The 22138-nt window shown below is 43.6% G+C and overlaps 2 protein-coding genes across 2 annotated transcripts in view; one reads left to right on the forward strand and one right to left on the reverse strand.

Annotated features, from left to right (window-relative positions):
- The window catches only part of TMEM132B (transmembrane protein 132B), a 592456-nt gene that overhangs the window by 246230 nt on the left and 324088 nt on the right, over positions 1-22138 (forward strand). The window lies entirely within an intron of this gene.
- Positions 8384-16112, reverse strand: LOC133373368 (uncharacterized). Its single transcript, XM_061602990.1, has 2 exons — positions 14829-16112; positions 8384-9352 (listed from the first exon to the last, which is right to left on the reverse strand). Exons 1-2 carry the CDS (start codon positions 15328-15330, stop codon positions 8751-8753), a joined length of 1104 nt encoding a protein of 367 aa, XP_061458974.1. The 5' UTR covers positions 15331-16112; the 3' UTR covers positions 8384-8750.

Below are 22138 nucleotides of genomic sequence, written 5' to 3' on the forward strand. Positions count from 1 at the left end.
AAAAAGGAAATTCCTATCAGACTCTTATTATATGACTATGACAGCAAGATTATTGGGCGTGTAAAGATGGAAGATGGAAGATGGAATCAATACGGATAATGGAAGAAGAGCGATTTGAAATTACTGGATTTAGTAGACTTGATGAGTTGGATTAATTGACATGTTTATCTAGAAAAAAATTGATGGACATATATCTCAAGAATTGGAAACGTCTCTTTGACTTTTTGTGGAAGAATAAAATGATATGATGTTAATGAGATTTGTAACCAATTAAGATAACCGCTGGAGGAAGGTGATTTTATAATCTATAAGATACAGGCTTGTTATATATTATAGACTTATAGCTGAACTACGACAAACCGAAGTCAATTTTTTTATATTTTTTTTCTTTTTATTGTATTAGTTATGGATTTGTGTTTTTTCTTTTTGTATTGTTTTGGTTTTGAAAATTTGAATAAAAATTAATTAAAAAAAAAAGGAAAAGAGGAAGGTTTTAACTTGGCGCCGAAAGGATAACAATGTCGGCACCAAGTGCACCTCCTCGGGGAGACTATTCCACAGTTTGGGGGCCACCACTGAGAAGGCCCTAGATCTTGTCACCACCCTCCGGGCTTCCCTATGAGTCGGAACCTGGAGGAGGGCCTTCTTGTAGAACGTAGAGTATGGGCCGGTTCGTATCGGAAGAGGCGTTCTGACAAGTATCGTGGTCCCGCGCCGTATAAGGCTGATTCCACCTCCTTACTCAAAGTGAAATTGCAGCTAGAAGTGTGCAACAACCCCACAACCCTGCTAACTGGATTGCCAGGATGTCTACGTTTTCAATTGCTCTCCTGCTGTCTTCCACACACCCACACCCTATTATGAAAGACAGTCCTGGGCTCAGAAAGAAAATAAACATCTGGTCCTCTTGAAAGTACTGGTAAGCTTTTTGTTTTAATTAAAATAATTAAAATAAGTTCTTCCTTTTATCGCTAATGGGAGTTAATTATTTTGCATAAACCCATATCAAATATTCAGATACTTTAAATAAATAAAAATAAAGGTTAAAGGTCCAGTTCAGGCCAGTCCATTTTTGGGGCGGTTTGCCATCATGAATCTCCTCTCCCTTCCACCCTGAAAGTAAAAAAAGTTCTAGTTCAGGTTAAGCCCATGAAAAAGCCAAATTATCTCCACCCCCATTTATGATGCCAGCCAAACATTTTTTAGAGTCAGTTTGCCACCAAGAATGTCCTCTTCCCCCTCCGACAATAAAAAGACCTGGCCAAGCCCAAGAAGAAACCAGATTCTCACCATCACCTCTGCCACCTTATGATGCCAGCCAAACATTTTTAGATGCAGTTTGCCATCAAGAATCTCCTTCCTGTCTCCCCCCTACAATAAATAGGGTCCAGTGCGGTCTATGAAGAAACCAGATTCTCTGCACACATACATGATACTATTTAAACATTTTGGGGGACAGTTTGCCACAAAGAATCTCTCGTTCCTCTTCCAACAATAAAAAGGTCCAGCCTTGCCTATGAAGAAGCCAAATTCCCCATTCCCCATTATGATGTCAACCAAACATTTTTAGGAGCTGTTTGCCATCAAAAATCTCCTTTCCTGTCTCTCTCCCCTACACTAAATAGGGCCCAGTCCAACCTATGAAGAAACCAGATTCTGCCCCCTCTAGGACTGCCAGGTCAGAAGCATCCCAAACTCTTGAAATTTCAGGGGTGGCCCCTAGTGATGTCATGGGGTGGCCCCTAGTGATGTCATTAGGTATGATATGTTAAGCATCAACCACAGATACTTGGATCATACCACTCAAGCAAAATAAATTCTGATTGAAAATTAAGATAGAAATCTTAGATAAATGAGGGTGTTCCCAGGTCCAGATGAAGTGACAGGATCATTCCTTCTTGCCTGCTTAGAGAGTCTGGTTAGGGAATATTTAATCTAGCCTACCTGCTTCTGGCAAGAAGGATTTAAGTGCCCTCAGGCCAGGCCAGACACTAGAAGGTCATTGTAGGAAGAAAAGAGCCTAGTGTTGTGGAGATGTTAGATGGGAGTACTCAGGAGTAAAGATAGATGCACCTGAAGGCTGCAATTCTAAACATACTTACTGAAGGACTAAGCCCAATAGAACTCAACAGGAATTACTTTTGAATAGATATGGTTAGGATAGTGCTGTTGGTAAGGCTTGACTAAAGATCCTCTGCCAAGATATCCATATCAAAGCAAAGTATTCCTGCCTGCAATACCCTGCCTGCCTTTTAACATGGCTGCTCCAAACTTTACAGACTTGACCCTTCACTGCAGAGAGAGGTTCAAGAAGTGAGTAACAGTTAAGAAGTTTCTCTGCCCTTTTCTGCCTACCCTGTGGGCTGCTATACACTCCCTTTGACAGCCAACCCAATCCCAGTGAGTAATAATTGACAGAGAGAAAACACACATGATTTGGTCTCCCTTCACAGACAATAGCTTAGGAACAACAGCAATTGAAGCCACATTTCCCAGTATGTGAATTCTCTCTTACCACTATTGGGCAAGAAACAAACCGTTATGCAAATAACAAGGTGCATCATCAGTGGATTTAAGGAGGTTGAGCTGAGTGCATGGAACCACTGTTGTTGCTTCGAGCCATATGACAATGGAACCAATTACCTAGAGAGGTAGTGGGCTCTCCAACACTGGAGGCCTTCAAGAGGCAGCTGGACAGTCATCTGTCGGGAATGCTTTGATTTGGATTCCTGCATTGTGCAGGGGGTTAGACTTGATGGCCTTATAGGCCCCTTCCAACTCTACTATTCTATGATTCTATGATTCTATGATCTCTCAACCTAACCTGCCTCTCAGGGTGAAAACAACAGAGGGGAACCATGATCACCCCAAGGAAGAAGGGTGCATTTAAACTGTAGTGGAAATAAAAACGTACAACTATAGTGCGGAATCAGATACCTATCGAGACATAGTATGAAGAAATATTTATATAAGTATGCATGTCAAAGATGTTTATTATTTACACAACCTGTAAAGATATTTATAGTGCAATTCTATGCATGTTTATCAGAAGCAAGCCCCAATGTATTCAGTGGGGTTTACTCAAAAAGGGAAGCGTACACAGGACTGCAACCTCAAGCAATAAGGAACTTTACTCACCCAACCCAAAATTCAGAATCATGCCACTTTTAGCTGTTTTGCCACTGTTTCAGATTTGTTTTATGGTTATTGGATTTTAAATGGATTTATTTCTTGTTGTGAGCTGCCTTGGTTTCCAACCTGCCTCACAGGATTTTTTGAAAGATCCCATATACACGCACATTGGAGATGTAAAATATATATACACAATGACTAACTTGGCAAAATAAGTTAGTCATTGCAGAACAATTTATTTTTTAAAAAACAGTATTGGTTTCCTACCAAATAAAAGCAGTGACACCTAAGTAAGCCCTGCCAAATTGCTTAAAAAAAGGATTGGAGAGGGGGAGAAAGATTTACAATACAATCCTTTGCTATGTTCACTCAGAAGCCTTCTTGATTTACACCACAATCCTACCCATGTCTACTCAGTCCTTCTGAATTCAGTGGAGTTTACTCCCAGGTATGTGGGATTAGCATTGCAGCTTTATTCCCAAAACAGTGAGTATAGGATTAAAGCTTCATATTGGGAAGGTTTTCAAAACAGGCTGTGAATTAGACAAATTCAAATGCCCTCTTCAACAACTCAGGAAAATTTAAACTTGTTTGACTCCTTATAAGAAAAGTATAACACATTGTAATGGCATCATAAGCTGCAGCATGTACACTTTTTCAAATTTCTGTTCAAAAATTATTTGAAAGATAAAATGTATAATATGCTATTTTTGCAAGTAATTAAAAAAAAGCATGTACACTTTTAGTATAAACATAACTGAAATTGTTTACTGTGCATGCCTACCAAAATCCTGCTGTGATCTTCAGTTCTAGATTTCCTGCTATTTATTTATTTATTTAATTTATTTTAAAATATATCTATCCCGCCCTTCTACCTTATAATAGGGCACTCAGGGCGGCTTACAAATAATACATAATACAATTAACACGTGCATAATAAAATTCTATATTGTTGTAGAAAGGCAATCTTACAGCTGCTGAAAGTTATACACTCATTCAACTTCTGATGTGCAGACAACAAGAAAAGGAAACTGTTTTCAGGATTTGCAGTGGCTTCTAGCTATTGCCTGGGGGTCAGCAAATCCCTTGTCAATCACAACCCTGACTTCACTTATTGGCTAAAAATCTGAAAGGGTGGGGATTAGAGCAGCCATAGTCCCAGGCTATGGTCTCAAGGCACATGAGGCCAGCACCATGCTGAAACTAAGCAGGGTCAGGTCTGGTCAGTGCCTGGATGGGAGACTGCCTGGGAACCATATGTAAGCTGCCTTGGGTTTCTGTGGTGAAAAGGAAGGTGGGATATAAATGTAATAATAAATAATAACATCCAGAAGTTGTGGGGGACAGCAGCTGACATTTTGGTGTATATCTCTTGAACCAGACCACCTAGAAACTTAATGATTTTAAAAAATGAAAGCTAAGAGTCCAGAGACTGGGGGGACTCACTCAGAGACCCGGAGAGGATCCCCCAAAACTGGGCAAAAACTGGAGACCTGGCAATCCTAGCCCCCATCCCCATGCCAGCTAAACATGCTTTTGGGGTCATTTACTACTACTAAATGTCTCTATATATGGCAGCAATGAACCCAGAAGTTAAACAACGAACTCACAGAAGAGCAACAAGCAGTTTGCAAATGCGTGCATCTGATTGACTCAGATTAAAATGCATGCCTTTGAGCATTGTCCTGCTCTCATATGACTTCCAATGCATTCTGAGAGACTTCTCTAATTGGCTAAAGCTTATTCTTTGGGAAATGAAATCACAGTGGGTGTGCTGATGGAGCCCTGCCCCCCAAGCCATTCCTACTAGAATTTATTACAGTAGGACCCCACTCATACGATGGGTTAGGTTCCAGACCCCCGCCGAAAAGCAAAAATCGCCAAAAAGTGGAACGTAGCCCACCCAGAAAGAGAGTGAGCAAGCGAAGCCTGTGCTGTGCCGGCATGATCAGCTGTAGTGCGCTACAGCTGTAGCTTGGGGAGCTTCAGGGGCCAAGCTCTGTCAGCTGGAGCGTGGCGGCTGGAGCTCCCCATGCTACAGCTGATCGTGCTGCCACTCCCGGAGGAGGAGGAGAAGAAGGGGGTGGAGGACGGAGCTCGTGCCATATTAGCGGAATGCTGAAAAGCGGGGCCGTACTGTATTATTATTACCCCTGGAGATGGGTGGGACCATACCAATGATTGTGATTGGCTGTGTTATGCAAAGATGATTGGTCAGAACAAAAGATAAAGAGAAACAAGACCAGAGTGTCTCTAAATGTGAGGTACTGTATTGAATATGGAATGTAAGGAACAGAGAAGGGATTGGGCTATAGGTTTCGTGCTTTAGGGTGGGCAGTGCTCTACCTCCTCTTAGTGAGGTTCCTCCACTGCTTTTAGATATGGTAGCTATTTTGTGTTGTTTCATGTTCTCATGGTAGCTGTTCAGTGCTATGCCACACCTCCAAGGTAGCCGTTTTGTCTTATATCACACCCTCATGGCAGCCATTTTGTTACTAGGGATGTTGGGGAATTTTGACAAAATCGCAAAGGAAGCAGAAATTGTTATCATTTGAATGTGCATCTGTGGTCAGGAACAGAAATCAGTCAAGCAAATATGATTGGTATTCATTCACTTCATTGTTATTTTAAATGTGTAATGAATGACTTCTTTTACATTGTTTTGACATTTCATTTACAGTGAAGAGAATATATGTTATGTAAATAGTTACATAACTTTACATTAATTGGCAGACACTGAGATGAACAATGTAGTATTTGATGAAAACCAAACTGCAGTAGATGGGGGAAGGAACGCATAGCTCAGTGGTAGAGCACCTGCCTTGCATGCAGAAGGTCACCAGATCAATCCAGGGCATCTCCAGGTATGACTTGGAAAGATTCCTTGATGGAAACCGTGCAGAGCCACTGCAAGTCTGTGTAAATAATACTGAGCTAGATGGACCAAGGCAGCTTCCTATGCAGTGGGGTTGCCAGGTTCAATCCCTGAGACTGATCCTGTATCTTTAGGAGAAAAAGTCAGCCCAGTGCAGGTGTTCTTGCAACCCTGTAATGGGAAAAACCACAAGGTGGAATTCTCCCTTCCCTCTGCACACCTTTTAAAGATACAAAAGACCTCTTGGAGGCTGGGCCTGGCAACCAAGAGGTCTTCTGTACCTTTAAAAGTTGTGCAGGGGGAGGGAGAATTTGACCTGGTGGTTTTTCCAATTACAGGGTTGCAAGAACACCTGCACTTGGCTGACTTTCTCTTCTCCTAAAGATACAGGATCAGTCTCAGGCCATGAACCTGGCAACCCTAATATGCAGTCATGCTGATTGTGACAAATACAGGCTGGAACAGAAATTGCTGCCTTCTTACATCCCTAGTGGCGAGCTGCAGCCCTGGATCCTACGTTCTCCAGCTCATAGCCGAGAGGAGCAAGGCTCCAGTCCAAGATAATTCACACCTGCAGCCCAAGCACACCACTTTATTCCTTCTCATACAGTTGTCCGGCTCTCTGCCTCTTCCCCTTTTCCTTTTTAGTGATGGCCTTTGATCACATCTACCACATCAGATGTCTTCCGTATATGCTGCCTATGATTCATGTGTTCCAGCAGGTATCTAGGTGTTTACTTCCTGTTTGTATTTGTGCTTGTGTCTCTTCAGAATAGTCATGAGGAACCTCAGGCCCAGGGCCAAATGTGGCCCTCCAGGTCTCTCAGTTTGGCCCTCAAAACTCTCCCCAGGCCACACCCTCACTCAGGGCCAGATTATCCATTAGGCTTAGTAGGCTGAAGCCTAGGGGCCCCTTGGGGCACTGGCCCGAGGGCCCCTGGAGCTACAGGGGGCCTCTGCTCTCCTTCCGTGATCCATGGAAGCATCCGCAGACCGCCATCCCCCTGCTTTACCTACCTTTCCGTTGTTTTTTGTGGCGTGCAGATTTGCCATCAATAAAGATGGCGGCCGAGGTTTCCTTAAGGGGCTGAAGCCTCTGCCGCCATCTTGGCTGATGGCATGCATGCATGCTACACACGCGCATTGCTGCCATCAACAAGCTTCAGCTCCTTAGGGAAACCTCAGCTGGCATCTTGATTGATGGCAAACCTGCGCGCTCCCCAAAAAACAACGGAAAGGTAGGTGAAGCATGGGGATAGGGGCTCCCAAACACCAATCAGCCTAGGGGCCCTCCTCAGCTTAATCTGGCTCTGCCCTCACTGCCCCTGCTTCACCCCCTGAGTGGAATGTGGCTGGGATGTGTCCTTGAACTCCGATAATGCCTCTAGCCTGCCTGGCTGGCTAGAGGACGGAGAGGGGGTGTGTCGGAAGGCAGAGCTGGGGTCCCAATCCCGGGGAGCTGGATCCCGGAGAGTTGGGAGAAGAGTATTCGGATGGATGGCAGAGGGAAGGGGGAGGAACTTCCCCCCTTTGGAGCAAAGACGAAACAGAGGAACTGCCAGTGATAAGGTCGCTTAGCAACGGGGAGCCTGAGCCCTCCCTGGACATTCTCACGCCTCCCCCTCTTTCAGGCTCAGAGCAAGAGGGGGAAGAGGGAGGGCTGCTCACAGCCGAAAAGCGGGGAGGCAGTTTACCATCAGCCTCTCCCCTATCCCCCATCCTGGAATCGGAAACTTCAGAAGAGGAGGGGGTGATGCTTCCCCCCTCACCGCGCACACGCAGACAGCTGAAAAGACAGGAGAGAAGGGGGGGAAGGCGGGCAGTACCTGAGGGGCAGTTAAGGAGGAGCGAAAGATTGCGCGCCCGTTTGGCCCCTTCTTAAAGAACAGGCGGGAAGAAGTCCCTTGCTCTGTCAACTTTCTCCCAATGCCGCAGGACCTGTATCCCTGTATTGCTTCATGAGAAAACGCAGTCTTTGTTTGGACATTACCCTAATAAAACACGAATTAACTACAACCGCTGGTCTGGTTCCTGAGTCACATCCTGGGCCTGACAAGGTGTGAGCATGTGTAGCAATTAGCCTACTGTACAAAGGCAATATTTACATTGCTTTCCACCCTCAGTTTTGCCTCTGGCTTTGCCCACCACTGGCATGTGGCCCTTGGAAGGCTGCCCAGAAGGAAATGAGGCTCTCAGGCTCAAGAAAAGGTCCTGCATCCCTGCATTTAAACATGGGCACGTGCAGAGTGCTTAGTTCCTCTTTCTTATCTCTTGCTTGTTCCCTTTGCCCCCACACAAGGAAGACTCGTGACACCAGACTGGTATAATGTTATATTTATTAAAATATAACATCGTAAATCAAATGCAATACAGCCAATTATTCAAATATCCAACTCTTCGGGCAGGTGAGGCTAAACCTAACAATGAGGGATTACACCCTCACCTTCTAACGGCATCCATTCACGTCATTACATAACCCAAGAGTCAAGGACGTGTGTGAATTCCTCCCTCCTTGCTCTTGGAGTCAGCTGTGTGGTTCCCACCTCCACACCATGGCCCCGCCGTACAGGCGTTCACCCTGATGCGCAAGCAGGTCCCACAAGGACACAACCCAGATCGCCACCAGACACCAAGCCCTGATGGTTCCCTGTGGAGTGCCCCTTTTTCAGGATGCCTTAACCGCCTAATTTTAACCCCCATATACCTCACCTGCCCGAATTCTATGCCACAAGAGGGGATCAGCTTAAGCTTGGTCCCCTCCACCCAATGAAGATAACAAACCCCTTAATCCCCCCATAAGATCCTCCAAAAAATTGTCACACCCTTGCTCAAAAAGATGAACACCGTCATCACGAAACATGTGGGGCATGGAACCTAATCCTTTCATGAGGAATAACTGCCCCACCCAAGGACAAAACTCCCTTACCTTCCTATTAACCCATTTCCTAGATCCTTCTATCATATTGGGGTGCAATGCACCCCTCCAGATCCTTCTAACAAGCATTTTGGACCATACAATTATAAGATTGGGATATACGCGGATAAGCCACGTGAGATCAAGCGTAACTTTCAGCAGCAAATCCAACGCAGGATGCTGCACCAAATCATTTTCTCCCAAATGAATCAACACGATGTGTGGCCTATTAGCAGAGGACATGATTCGGCACATGGCAGGCAACAACGCATCCCATAACATGCCCCTCCGTGCATCCCACTGAACCGTAGCTGAGGCCGACAGCTGCAGCTGTGTGCCCGGAACAGAGGAGGATGCCCTCCGGTGAGCCCAAAACAAAATTGAGTGGCCACACAAGACGATCCTCACAGGAATTGGGATGTTTGTCAAACCTATGGGAAACAAAAACAAATTCCTCTGTTAAAACCTGACATAAGACTTGAATGCATCGGAACGCCACCTGCCAATCGCCTGTATATCACTTATACTCGTGCCCACGAGGGCCACGGCCATAGCCGCACCAATCCGGAATGAATGCAGCCCATAGACTCCAGCAGCGCAACCACTGGCCAACAAGGCCCGCCGAACAACGGCCCAAAATTGAAACTGAGTCAGGGCAGTTCCATCTGCATGTAGAAACAAATAACGCGGGCCCGCTGGCCGAATGGATAAGAATTGCCGCATTGCAGACACAGGGCACAATACTGGGACCTGGCATCGTTGTAACCACGATACTGCCACGGCCCTTTTGCCGCATTGCAGACACAGGGCACAATACTGGGACCTGGCATCGTTGTAACCACGATACTGCCACGGCCCTTTTGATCGGTCTTAGAGACACGCAGGGAGAACCTCACTATAACCGCATCTAATGTGCAATCGCCAAAGCATAAGGCTCGATTAGTCACATCACGCTTAGAAGGGGCCAGTATTTCACTAGGGCGAAAAGCACCATAAAACATCGTCAGAGTTACTGCGGCGAACAGGTGCGACTCATACTGAGATGAGCATAAAGAATTAAATAGTGCCAGGATCTGGAGGAGGACATCGGGCGTGATTGCCCTCCTCCGGCCAGCGGACCTGGGAGCGGAACGCGACCAACCCACAAGGACCTTTCTGACCCTAAAATCTACAGAATGATCCGGCAGCCCCCTTGCCTTGGAGTTAAAGGCTAGCGCCGAGAGGTGGCCAGCGATAGTGGAAACAGAATTATTGTGCCCTTTTAAATATATCATAAACTGCAATAAATGAGCCACAGGAATAGGCCAATCAAATGGCAGCTTCAAGCCGATGAGGAAAGCCTGGAACTTCGCAAAAGATCGCTTATACACATTTTGAGTACTGGGAGCAAGAGCAGCTGCTATAGCAACCCCAACTTCTAGTTGCCAAGGTTCCACAGAAAAGGAGGGATTGGTACTGGATCCGGAGCCGCGCCAGGTGCAAGCTCCCGAAAGCGCGCCATATGTAATCGGGAAAGTGCATCAGCAACTGTATTCTGCAAACCTGGAACATGCCTGGCCAGGAATAAAACATTAAATCGCAAGCATTGCAATACAACAGCACGCACCAAGCGCATCACACGAGGAGACTTAGAAGTTTGGGCATTAATGGGCACTTCCGGGAAGGGTGACTTCGCTTGTGCCTGCTTTTGAGACGGGCTCCCGCCTCAAAAGAAGCTTATTCAGATATAAATCGGTCAGAACATTTTGTTTTGACTGATGAAATTTCTCCCAGGCAGGGAGAAACGTAGAGATCAACCTCAAAAGCCTGTTTTTGTTGGGAGGACTGGATTTCATTAATTTATGAGAAAAGGTCCAGCCAGCAATGCCGGACGGACTTCCGAACAAGCTCTATCTGATTAATGCGATACGTTTATCTTTTCTTCAAAGAGAAAACGGACTAACAGGCAAGCACCCTTCTTTCTATTATTTTTTTTACTTGGTTTAAATTGTTGCAGCAAAAAGAGATTTGTCAAATGAATCAGCTTTAAAGAACTTCTGGGTGAGCTATAACTCTTCTCTGTTATTCACGAAATTAACAGCTTATCTCTGTTTCTATTGCAAAAAGCTGTCCTGGAAGTGCATTCTAAAGATATAAACAGAAGAGGGATTTCTATTCCGAGGAACATTATATTGTCTGGGACTATTCTCTTTTTGGTCTATTTTAGTTTGACGAATCTGCTTCTTCACGACGCCACTAACTGTTTTGATGCTGGGAACTAAATTTGTTTTGTATTCTTGAACATAGAGAGATAAGGCAGGCTGCTCTGTTTATACTGTGATGTCATCAAGCCTGGAATATTAACCCAATTGTTGCTGAAATAAGAAGTGGTTCTTCTTTATTTTTGTTTTGTTTTGTTTTCGTGGTTTTAAAAATGGCAATCAAGAAAGTGGCTGAGAATCTGGAAGTAATTATGTTTCAGAAAATAATGGATGAGATTGAGATAACGAAACAAACCCTGCGACAGGGCAGTAAGGAGCTGAAAATTGAACTGAGCAAAATGACGCAGGAGCTTAAAGAAATAGGGGATCCTGTGAGAGAGGAGAATGAGATCAGAGATGAGAAAAGAAAAAATAAAGGGAAGATACAAGCCCTGGAGATTGGAACAAATGTGGAATTGGAAAAAGATCTGGAGTTTATGGATATTAGAAATAAAATCTACTGTTTGGAATTTAACGTTATCTCTGAAGAAATTAATGAAGATATTAGAGATAAAGTTATCAATGGCTTGGATAATCTTCTGGACTGGAATGACGTGATGGAGCTTGATATAGAGAAAATCTATGGAATTAACTGCAGCCATGTGACAATGGAAAAACTCTCAAGAGATGAGCCAGTGCATTTTGTAAAAAAGAAGAACAGAGATATGGCTTTACAACAATATTTCAGCAACTTATTCAGAATTGATGGCAAGAAAATATTTGGGATAGAGGAAATTCCCATCAGACTCTTATTATATGACTATGGCTATGACAGCAAGATTATTATGGAATCTGATAATGGAAGATTGGACACTGAAATTACTGGACTTAACAGGACTATTGAAGATGGAAGATGGAATTAATATGGATAATGGAATAATGGCTATTGAAATTATTGGACTTAACAGATTTTGATGAGATGGATTAATCGATATGTTTATTTGGACTATGGTTATGACAATAAGATTATTATTATTATTAACGAGATGGATTAATCGACATGTTTATTTGGAGAAAAATTGATAGATATATTTCTTAAAGAATTGAAAGCTCTCTTTGACTTTTTGTGGAAAGAATAAAGTAATGTTTATGAGATTTGATGATTAATTAAGATAACTACTGGAGGAAAGTGATTTTATAATATAATTTAAGAGACAGGATTGTTATATATTGTAGACCTATAACTGATTTGATCTGCGACAAATGGGAAGTCAACTTTTTATTTTTTTGTTTAATCATTTTTGTTTTGTTTTGTTTTTTGTCTTTGAATGTTTTATGATTTTGTTTTGTATGTTTTATGAAAATTTGAATAAATATTATTGTAAAAAAAAAAAAAGAAGTTTGGGCATTAATAACGCTAACTGTGGCAAAATTATCGCACCAGAAACGCACTGTGCGATTTTGAAATGCCAGTGGCCAGATATGAACCGCTACCACTATTGGAAAAAATTCCAGAAATGTCAAATCTGAAGTAATTCCGGTAGCCTGCCAACTTTCAGGCCATCGCTCAGCGCACTACTGGGATCTAAATATTACTCCGAAGCCAATGCTTCCGGCAGCATCGGAATGCACCTGTAATTCGGCTTCTAAGAGCAATTCCTCCCGCCAAAAGGAAAGGCCGTTGAAATCCGTCAGGAATTCCAGCCACATATGCAAATCCTCCCTCATCCCTGACGTCATCCTTATGAAATGGAAGCGAGAGCGAGCTCCCTTCATGGCGTCACATAAACGCCTGAGGAACGCACGACCTGGTGAAATAACTTTGGAAGCAAAAACTAAATGGCCCACAAGTTCCTGTAACTGGGCCAATGTTATCTTCTTCAGCCCTATGACTGAATGAAGCAGTTGACGCAGTACCACCAACTTCTCTAGCGGCAAACGGGAAGACTGAGCTACAGTATCTAACTGGATCCCTAAGAAAATAAGGGAAGTAGTAGGGCCCTCCGACTTTTCAGGTGCTAGCGGGACTCCCAATTCCTCAGTTAAATTATCAAAGGCTTGCATGAGATGTAAGCAATGAGAAGACCCAGCAGGCCCCACAAATTAAAAAAAAAATATCAAGATAATGAGCAGAGAAGGAGGATAATGCTTTCCTCCTCAATGCCCATTCCAGAAATGTGCTAAATGCTTCAAAAGCAGCACAAGACACCGAACAACCCATTGGCATAGCTCTGTCTACATAAAACTGGCCCTGAAATTTAAAACCAAGCAAATCACATCTGCAGGGTGTCCTGGCAAAAGGCGAAAAGCGGATTTTATATCACACTTTGCCAGTAAAGCCCCCTTTCCAGCCTTCCTAACTACTCTCACTGCCTCATCAAAAGAAGTATATCTGACAGAGGCATAAAATGGGGAAATACCATCGTTGACTGAGGCTTCCTTTGGGAAAGACAAATTATGAATAAGGCGATATTCCCCGGCCTGCTTCTTAGGGATAATACCTAAAGGGGAAATCCTCAAATTTTCCAAAGGAGGAAAACTGAAGGGGCCTGATATACGATCGGCAAGTATCTCCTTATTAAGCTTGGCCAGCACTACAGACGCTAAATTACTGAGAGTGGGCTGATGGACTAATGATGTAGCAATCCTAGGGCCCTCAAAAGGGGATACGAAAACCATCCGTAAAACCCTGAAGTAGAAAAGTAGCAGCCTGCCTATTGGGATAGAGCTCTAACAGCTTTGCTACAGGAGCCAGCTTGATCGGGCTACTGGCCTTACGATGTACTGCCAGACCCACGTTTTGGCTGTTGATGCTCCCCTGTACCTTGTCGAGCAGTACGTGCCCTCTGGCAAGAGGAACTAGAGTGGTTTCCTCCACACAATGCACAGACATGTCTGAATCTACAGGGACGCCTAGAGCATCGTCCATTGCTATTAAATGTCCAGCAGACTTGCTGGGATTGAACCCAATGCCCGCCTTGGCTGGAGCCATAGGCGGAAGTCTGTGCACGTGCCAATAAATGCCCACTATCGGCTCTCTCTCCTGTAGTGGGCCTGGCGGAAGTCATAGATCTCAGCCACAGACCAGCATGTTCAATATCCCAACGAAGGGTGGGATCCAATGCTGCTCTGTGCCTGAAATTCGTATCATATGTCAACCAAGCGGTTCCAGAGAATTCTCGGAAGGCCCTATGCACAATATCCTGATATTTTATCATGGACAAAGCCCTAGACGGATAAGCCTGTGTCATAACACCCATATAAATCGTATAGGCGTTCAACCAATTAGGCCATACACGATCAATCTTTCGTTTTATCGCTGCCTCACGCTCTTTAACTTCCTGACCATCCTTAATCTTAGCCTCATTTTCACGAAACAGGAGAGTAAACAGATCGATATACTCTCCCCTCCATATTTTTTCTTTCGTTGCTAACAATAACTGATCACCTAATGGAAGGGAAATATCGACCTGCGGATAAACCCCATGTGGAAGGGGCAAATAAGCAGGTGATGGAGAAGAGGTAGTCGAAGGCGGCTGCCAAGGACTCATGGCAGCCGCCGGCCACGGAAGCTGTGGGTGCTGGGGGACCAAAACACCTCCCATAAAAACTACTGGGTGCGTAGCATCTCCCGACAAAGGAGAGCCAGTCGTTTGTACCTCCCTGTTAAGGGCATTGGAATCTTGTACATGTGTATTGTGAGCTCGTGAGTGCAAAAGTTGCTCACCTGTATCCACAGCATGAGAGGCAACTCCGGGCTGTGCTGCCAACCCGGAAGCCCTAGGAGTAAATGCGGTAGCATCATGCGGGATCGGCAGCTGATCTTGCATAGTCCCAACAGCCGGCTGAAAAGAAGGTGTGACAGAAGAAACGGAGGCAGGAACAGTTGGCAAACAAGCGGAAGGCGTCTGGGTAGCTGGCTCCTCACAGTGCGCTGCCGCTTCCAGAACTCCGATCCTAGAAACTAAATCAGCAAGAAGACGATTTGTAGGCCTTCTGGAAGCCAACCTTGCAGATTTCTTACCTGCAGGAGCGGAACTTGTGCCAGCTTCAGCATCAAGCGGCTGCTTGCGTTCCTTTTCCAGCGCCTCCACCCTAGCCACCAAGGCACGGATGGTCTCCAAATCTTCCTCTTCGTCAGAAGACAAGTTCTGCTGGGGTGGAGGACGCTTTGTCGTTTGCTTCACAACCCGCACCCCTTTTTTCTTTTGAGCCTTCCTGGGTGACATATTTGTAAAAACCAATCCACACAATTATGCAGCGTACCAAAATGCAATCTCTACTAGATTATAAAGTTGACAAATTTAATAATAAATGGCACACATAAGTGCTAATTACACTATAACAATAAATTTGACTTTTATTATTATTATTATTATTATTTCTAATATATTAACTTATTCTTTCTTTATTTATGTATATATGACTATGATATGGGGGGAATTTTTAAGGTAAAGGGAAGTGGGAGGTGGGGGTGGGGTAATGTATTACACTCTAATAAACTGAACAATAAACCACTATGAAATGTAATTTAAAACTAATGCAATACCTTAATAATGAAATTAACTTAAGCAATAATTATGAATATATTTAAAAGTTTGCTCAAAGTAAGATGAGGCAACTGCCAACTAAACCACAGGATCACCAAGCAAACTAAAGGAACTCAACAAGAACGTATGGGGGGGTGTCAATATTATAACGTTAACTATAGATAGGGCACAATTACTTAAATGCACGCAAACTATAACAAGAACAAAGAATCAACCAACTCCAACCCTTCTTACTGAAACTTAAAAGGCAATAACTGTAACGGTAGCACGACAAGGAAATAATAAAGTTTGGTTGTCGGCCCGCGCAGCGGGGCGCGTGGGCGGAGCCCGCCGCCCAGCTGATCGTCGGAGATCAAATAAAGCAACTGAAGAGGCTTAAACAAGGAAACAATTGGCAAACAAAGCTCTAGCGATGAAAATACTTAGCAGGAACGCCCAAACCGCAAACGGAGCAACGTGTAAGGAGAACAAACGCAGCTGCCGCAAGGCGAAAAAGGCAAGCGTGGGAAGGACGGAGCAGCCTTATATCTGCTGCTCTGCGCCTTCATCTATTGGTTGATTGATCTCACGTGGCTCCTAACTCTTGATTCTAGAATGTTCACAAGCCTTCCCTGTAATTATGGTGAGGGCAAATACGCCCTTTAAAAGGAACGCCATTTCCATTCTCTCTCCAATCCAACTGCAACCCTAAGCACACACTGTATTTCCTGTTTTGGCTCTCTCCTGTAATGCTGCATACACTTTAAAACCCATTTGCCCTCCTGCCAAAGAATCCTGACAACTGTCATTCTTTAAGGGTGCTGAGAATTGTAGCTCTGTGAGGGATTAATTACAGTTCCCAGGATTCTTTGAGGGAAGTCATGTGGATTAAAGTTATGGTGAAATAGGACAGAAGCGGATGAATCCTGCACCAGGTTGGGGAAGGCTACCCTAATTGGTCAAGTCTGGCCCAAGGCAGCGACTACGTCATGGGCCTAGGCCTTGAGCAGAAGGAAAAGCCCGTGGCCATGTTTCTTATCAACGTGACAGGCTCAGTGACAGCTCCCAGGTATATCTGTGGTGCAGCAAAGAAAAGTGGAAAGCAAATGGTTGTTTTGAACATCACCCTGAAGCCATCCCTTGCATTTAGGATAGCTGAGATAAAGCTTATTTAAGAGCTTGGAGGCATAGATTAGTTTAGTTTAACAACAGAGCTCCCAGATAAGGAGCAGCAGGCAGTGACTTAGAGACAAGGAGCTAAACACTGTGGTGTAGCTAAGGAAATCAATTGGAGATAATGGGCAATCATTTGGGAGCTGAGCTTATGTATAAAGTGTTCCTTGTCTTGCAGAGTAGGGTTTTAGGGCTACCTGCATCCCATACATTTGAACCACATTTAAAGCATATCCTCCCAAAATAAAGACTCCTCGAAACTGTACTTTACCCCTCAAAGAGGTACAATTTGCAGTCTCCTTAATAAACTGCAGTTCCCAGGATTCTTGGGGGGGGGATGTGTGTTAGCCTAAGTTTGTATGTGTGTGGGGTGGGGGAAGGTACCTTAATTGTTTCTAAAGAGCCTCTATAGGCCTTCTCGGTGCAGTCCTAAACATATTTCCTAGAGGGTAAGCCCTGCTGAATGTGATGGCATTTATTTCTGAGCAAACATGCAGGCAATTGCAGTGTTAACAGTTGTTTCTGATGCAGTGGTATGTGAGCTTAAAATCATTACTATGTATTACTAAACAACTATAAAGGACCTAAAATGTAAGTGCTTTGCAGATATTCAAACATAAAACAGACCCTGCCTGCAGGCTTATAATCTAATAGACACGCTGCAAAAGAAACAATGGGATGGGGAAGGTAGAGGAAAACAAGAGCTGGAGCGCACCAGTGGATGGAGCTGGGTTGATCTTTCCCTTTTGAGGATGGGAATAATAAAGTGAATAATAAAGTGAAAATGAAGTTAAATTTGGGATTGTTGCTTTCCATTTATTTTTCACTGATGCAAGCTGCCTTGGTTGGGGGTCATTTGACTGAAAGGCGACATATCAATCCTTTCAAGCAAGTTGCATAAATGCCTCTTATTTCTATGCATTCCATCCAGGTGGTCTGCCTAAATTTTACATATAGCTTATGTGTGCCTTACATCTTGTACACTTGCCTAATGAGTGACATCCAACAAGGCTCTGAGCACCTTTTAGCAGCAACTTGAGAGAGGTTCATTTTTTTTTTTTGCATATAATATGTATATATTTCTCAAGTGTATTAACCAAAGAAGTTGACTGGGGAACTCTTTAAGGTGATTCCTCCTACCGTGCCTTTCAGTTCACATTGTTAATATTCTCTGGAGGTGATTCGTCCCTGCCCTGCCTTCAGCGGCGTGCCCTTAGTTTAAGAGGAGTGCCTGTAGCTGAATAATAGGAGCACAGAGACCAAAACACAATACTCATTCTTTGAGGGGTATGTGTGTTTCCCCCTCCCTGTAAAGTGGAGTATTTACAGTGAGCTGAAATGTTGTGCTTTGACCTGAGCTTCAAGTGAAAGCTGTGTGTTTTCTGCTGATTGCCATGCATGGAAAAATTCCCATGTGAGGAACGCTTCTCACTAGGACCGGATTATATAGCTGCCAACTGTGTTTGAAAGAGAGGCTTGTCCATTAGATCAAGTGCAGCACTGCACCACCAACCTCACTGTCTGCTTTTTGTAATAATTAAATTTTTATTTGCAAATGTAACCATGAAAAGGAAAACCCCCCAAAGAAAAATAGTGAAATATTAAAGTCACAAAAATAAAAATAAAGAAAAATAATATATGAATAATACTACCATTAAAAATAAACTACCATCAGATTTACACTATGATACAACAACCATCAGTACATGTATCTTGAGCTAAGCATGTAAGTTAATATAAACTGTCTAGATGTCTAAATAGGTATCAATTTGAAACTGATGTCTGTATGGAATCTGATCCAATCCTGCCAGGGCAGTGAGCTTCTCAGTCCATTGCATAATAGACCCTGGGTATTTATCCTTCCAGGCTGGATGTATAAGTCTCTTAGCTGCCATATGAAAAAGTGTGAGTCTCTTAGCTGTCTGCCTTCTTACCATCAGTCCAGGGGGTCGTAGCACTACCTATCAGCTTTCCTTTGGGCGGGGGGGCGGCGCTGTCTATAACTGCAAGGCTCAGAACCTGTTTCATCAGTCCTTTTTAACCTGTAAGATGGTCAGATATTTCTGGACTAGGGAAAGAGAAATCCTTTTCAAACTTGCTCCCAAACTGCATTTGAAGTTTTCTTTTTAGAAATAAAGAATCTTGTGCATCATTTTAGTGTAAAAAAACCCCACGATTGCATTTCACTGCCTATTTTAGCCGCCCTCCCCGCTTGCCTTCCCTTAATGAAAGAATAGTGATATGAGCCATTTTAAAACTCTTATATTCTCCAGGAGAAGTGAATGAACTCATTGACAGGGAATGGCTTGACAGATGAATTGGGCAGCTTCGTTCTGCTTGCGGTTACCTGCAAAAATGCTTTAAGTTTCTGATGCATTGAGCACAAGACATTGAAATTGTTCAAAAAGGAGATTACAGTTGAATTGCAATTAACATGAATAAAAAAGGCAGTGGTGCTGGCATGGTGCAGACTGAACTGCCTCCCCATCACCTAACTATGGCTGGGCGATCAGGAGTATTATACTGGCACATCCTCTCTGCCCCCTCCATCACCACACACAAGCTCTTCCTCTCTTTCAGTTTTGGAGCTAACCATGGTTATCTCCATAGTCATTTTTTTTTGTTAACTGTAGTTATCTCAAGCGACAGTTAATAACCATGGTTATCTCAAGCAGTTTACAGAGCTGATTAACCATGGTTGCAAACTGTGGTTTCAGCTACCCATTGAATCATAGTCAGAAGGGACATTAAACTAGTCCAATCCCCTGCTGATGCAGGAAATCTGCTTCTATAGCATTCTGGATAGGTAGCCACCTAGCCTGTTTAAAAACATCTAAATGAGGTGAAGTCACCACCATCTCTTTCACTGCTGAACAGCTTATACTCTCAGGATGTTCTTACTAATGATTAGTCAGAATCCCCTTTCTTTGAAGTGTTGGAAATACCTCAAAGGTCATCAAGTCCAACCCTCAGTCAATGCAGAAAGCCTGCTGTTATAGCATCCTTGATAGGTTGCCATGCAGTCTCCGCGTCCAGCCAGCCAGCAGATGCAACAAGACAAGTAAAGAAGGACATGATAGAGTTGTATAAAACTGTGCATGGTATGGAGAAAGTGGATAGGGAGATGTTTTTCTCACTCTCTCATAATACTAGGACTCAGCGCCATCAAATGGAAGGTTCAGGACAAACAAAAGAAAGGACTTCTTCACATAGCAGTGACAGCACATAGTTAAACTATGGAATTTGCTATCACAGGAAATAGTGATGGCCACCAACTTGGATGGCTTTAAAGGGGGATTAGACAAATTCATGGAGAATAAAGCCACCAGTGGTTACTAGGCATAATACCTATATACTACATCCAGCATGTCTCTGAATACCAGTCACTGAATAACAACAGTGGGAGAGAACTGTTATGCTTATGTTTTGCTTGTTGACTCCTATAGGCATCTGATTAGCCATGGATGGACCATAGATGGGCCTTTGGTTTGATGGAGAAGGCTTCTTATGTTTTTAACCCACAAATGGGGCTTAATGTTTTGTTTTGTTCTTTGAAGGATCCTCCTCTCCTGCTTCCCTGGCAACCTCCCAAATCTCAAACCCGGATGACTGTTGGGAGTTATTTCAAGGTTTTTATTGGGTCATGCTGTAGAGAGAGGGGTTTTAATCATTTTGGTTTCTAAATGGTGGGGTTTGTTGTGCTGCCGCCGGGGAGAGTTGATTGTCATCTTTCAGAGTAATGGCAGAAAATACTGTAGTATTTTCTTTGCACTCAATTGATTCACTTTGCGCTGTGCCGAATGACTGAAGGGCATAGCATTGTCTTTGGTGAAAAGGCTTAAGGCTAGCCCATGATTGGTCACCCTAAAAATGTATAAAATATATAGACCATAATTTCTTGGCTCCTTTTCTTGTGACATGGCTACATTGTCAGCATGCAACTGGCATGTTTTCTGGCATGCCCTTCCCCCACTCTACCCTGCTTCTCCCAAAATCCTAATGTTTTTTCTTTAATTGAATGCTGCATTGGGCTTCCTAGAGCTAATTTTGCTGGGGTTGTCATGTTCGATGCAAGAGCAAAGGATATAGTGGATGCTGCACTTTTTAAAGCCACTGGCAGGAAATCACATTACATTCAGTGTAATTACATTGTTCTAGAAATGTGATTATGTGTTTCAACGACCAACTTCCCATTAAATTACTTCAGATCTGTCTCAATCTGTAGGACAGAATCCTCCTGATTTAGATGTTAAAAGTGTAATAAATTTTGAGGCAGAACAAACTGCATTTCTATTTATGCTGTCCTCTGATGCTGCCGACTCCATTGTGCAATCTCACCCCACTCCTGTAAGTCATAGCTCATCTGCTTAACTGGATGGGGGAAACCTGGACCTCAGCTTTTTTAGATGATTATGGTCTGTCATGTTGCTGTGCCATGCAGAAGAGTGCATAATTTGGTGATTTTACACTCTACAAATATCTGGAGAGTCATTCTCCACAGCCCCAGATGGAAGGGTTTGATCAGAAGGGCTTAAGTTACAGGAGAGTAGATTTTGGTTGAACTTTAGGAGAATTCTTGATAGGAAGAGGAGTTGGACAGTGGGACCGATGACTTCAGAGGAGGGGAGCCTCTGGTCCATGGGCCAATCTTGGCTTGCCAGGGGGGCCAGTTTGGCCTTTGAGGTCATTTTCCCCAGTGTCACAATGACATCAGTTGACAGGTGGGGTTCAATCCTGCTAGGTGCTGCAAGGAATGTGCTGGTAAAGCAGACCCCTGCAGAGAATAAGATTGAAGTCTCTGCTTATCAGTTGGTGAGTGGAGAGCCTGAAAAGTGGGTACTACTATTACTACTATGTCTCAAGTTCAGTCCTTGGTATCTACAGGTAGGCTTGGGAGAGACCCCCTTCTGAAGTCCTGGAGAGCTGCTGCCTGTCAGTGTAGACAATACTGAGCTAAATGGACCAATGGTTTCACTCAATATAAGGCAGCTTCCTGTGACCTACTTTTAAGTGAACTTGCATAGGATTCTGCTGTCATCCCATTAGCGTTAACCAATTGATTAAACACCCAGTTCCTGCTTCAGTTTAGTCTCTTTGTTTCAGCCTTAAGCTATAAGGATAAAAATATAATTACAGCTGAAGAAAACACAATGGTATCAAGTCCAATTTAAAAACAAGACTTTGCAACAAAATACAAGCTGTCAGCAGAAATATAACAGCATTGGCTAACAACATATCAAACGAGCACCTTGCAGTTGACAACATTTGCATTAAAGTGTCTTTCTTGGCACCTCCCAGAAGCCGACGCAAAATTATCCACAATTCAGATGACCAC

This window comes from Rhineura floridana, chromosome 19, assembly GCF_030035675.1.
Source record: "Rhineura floridana isolate rRhiFlo1 chromosome 19, rRhiFlo1.hap2, whole genome shotgun sequence".
NCBI classification, from domain to species: domain Eukaryota; kingdom Metazoa; phylum Chordata; class Lepidosauria; order Squamata; family Rhineuridae; genus Rhineura; species Rhineura floridana.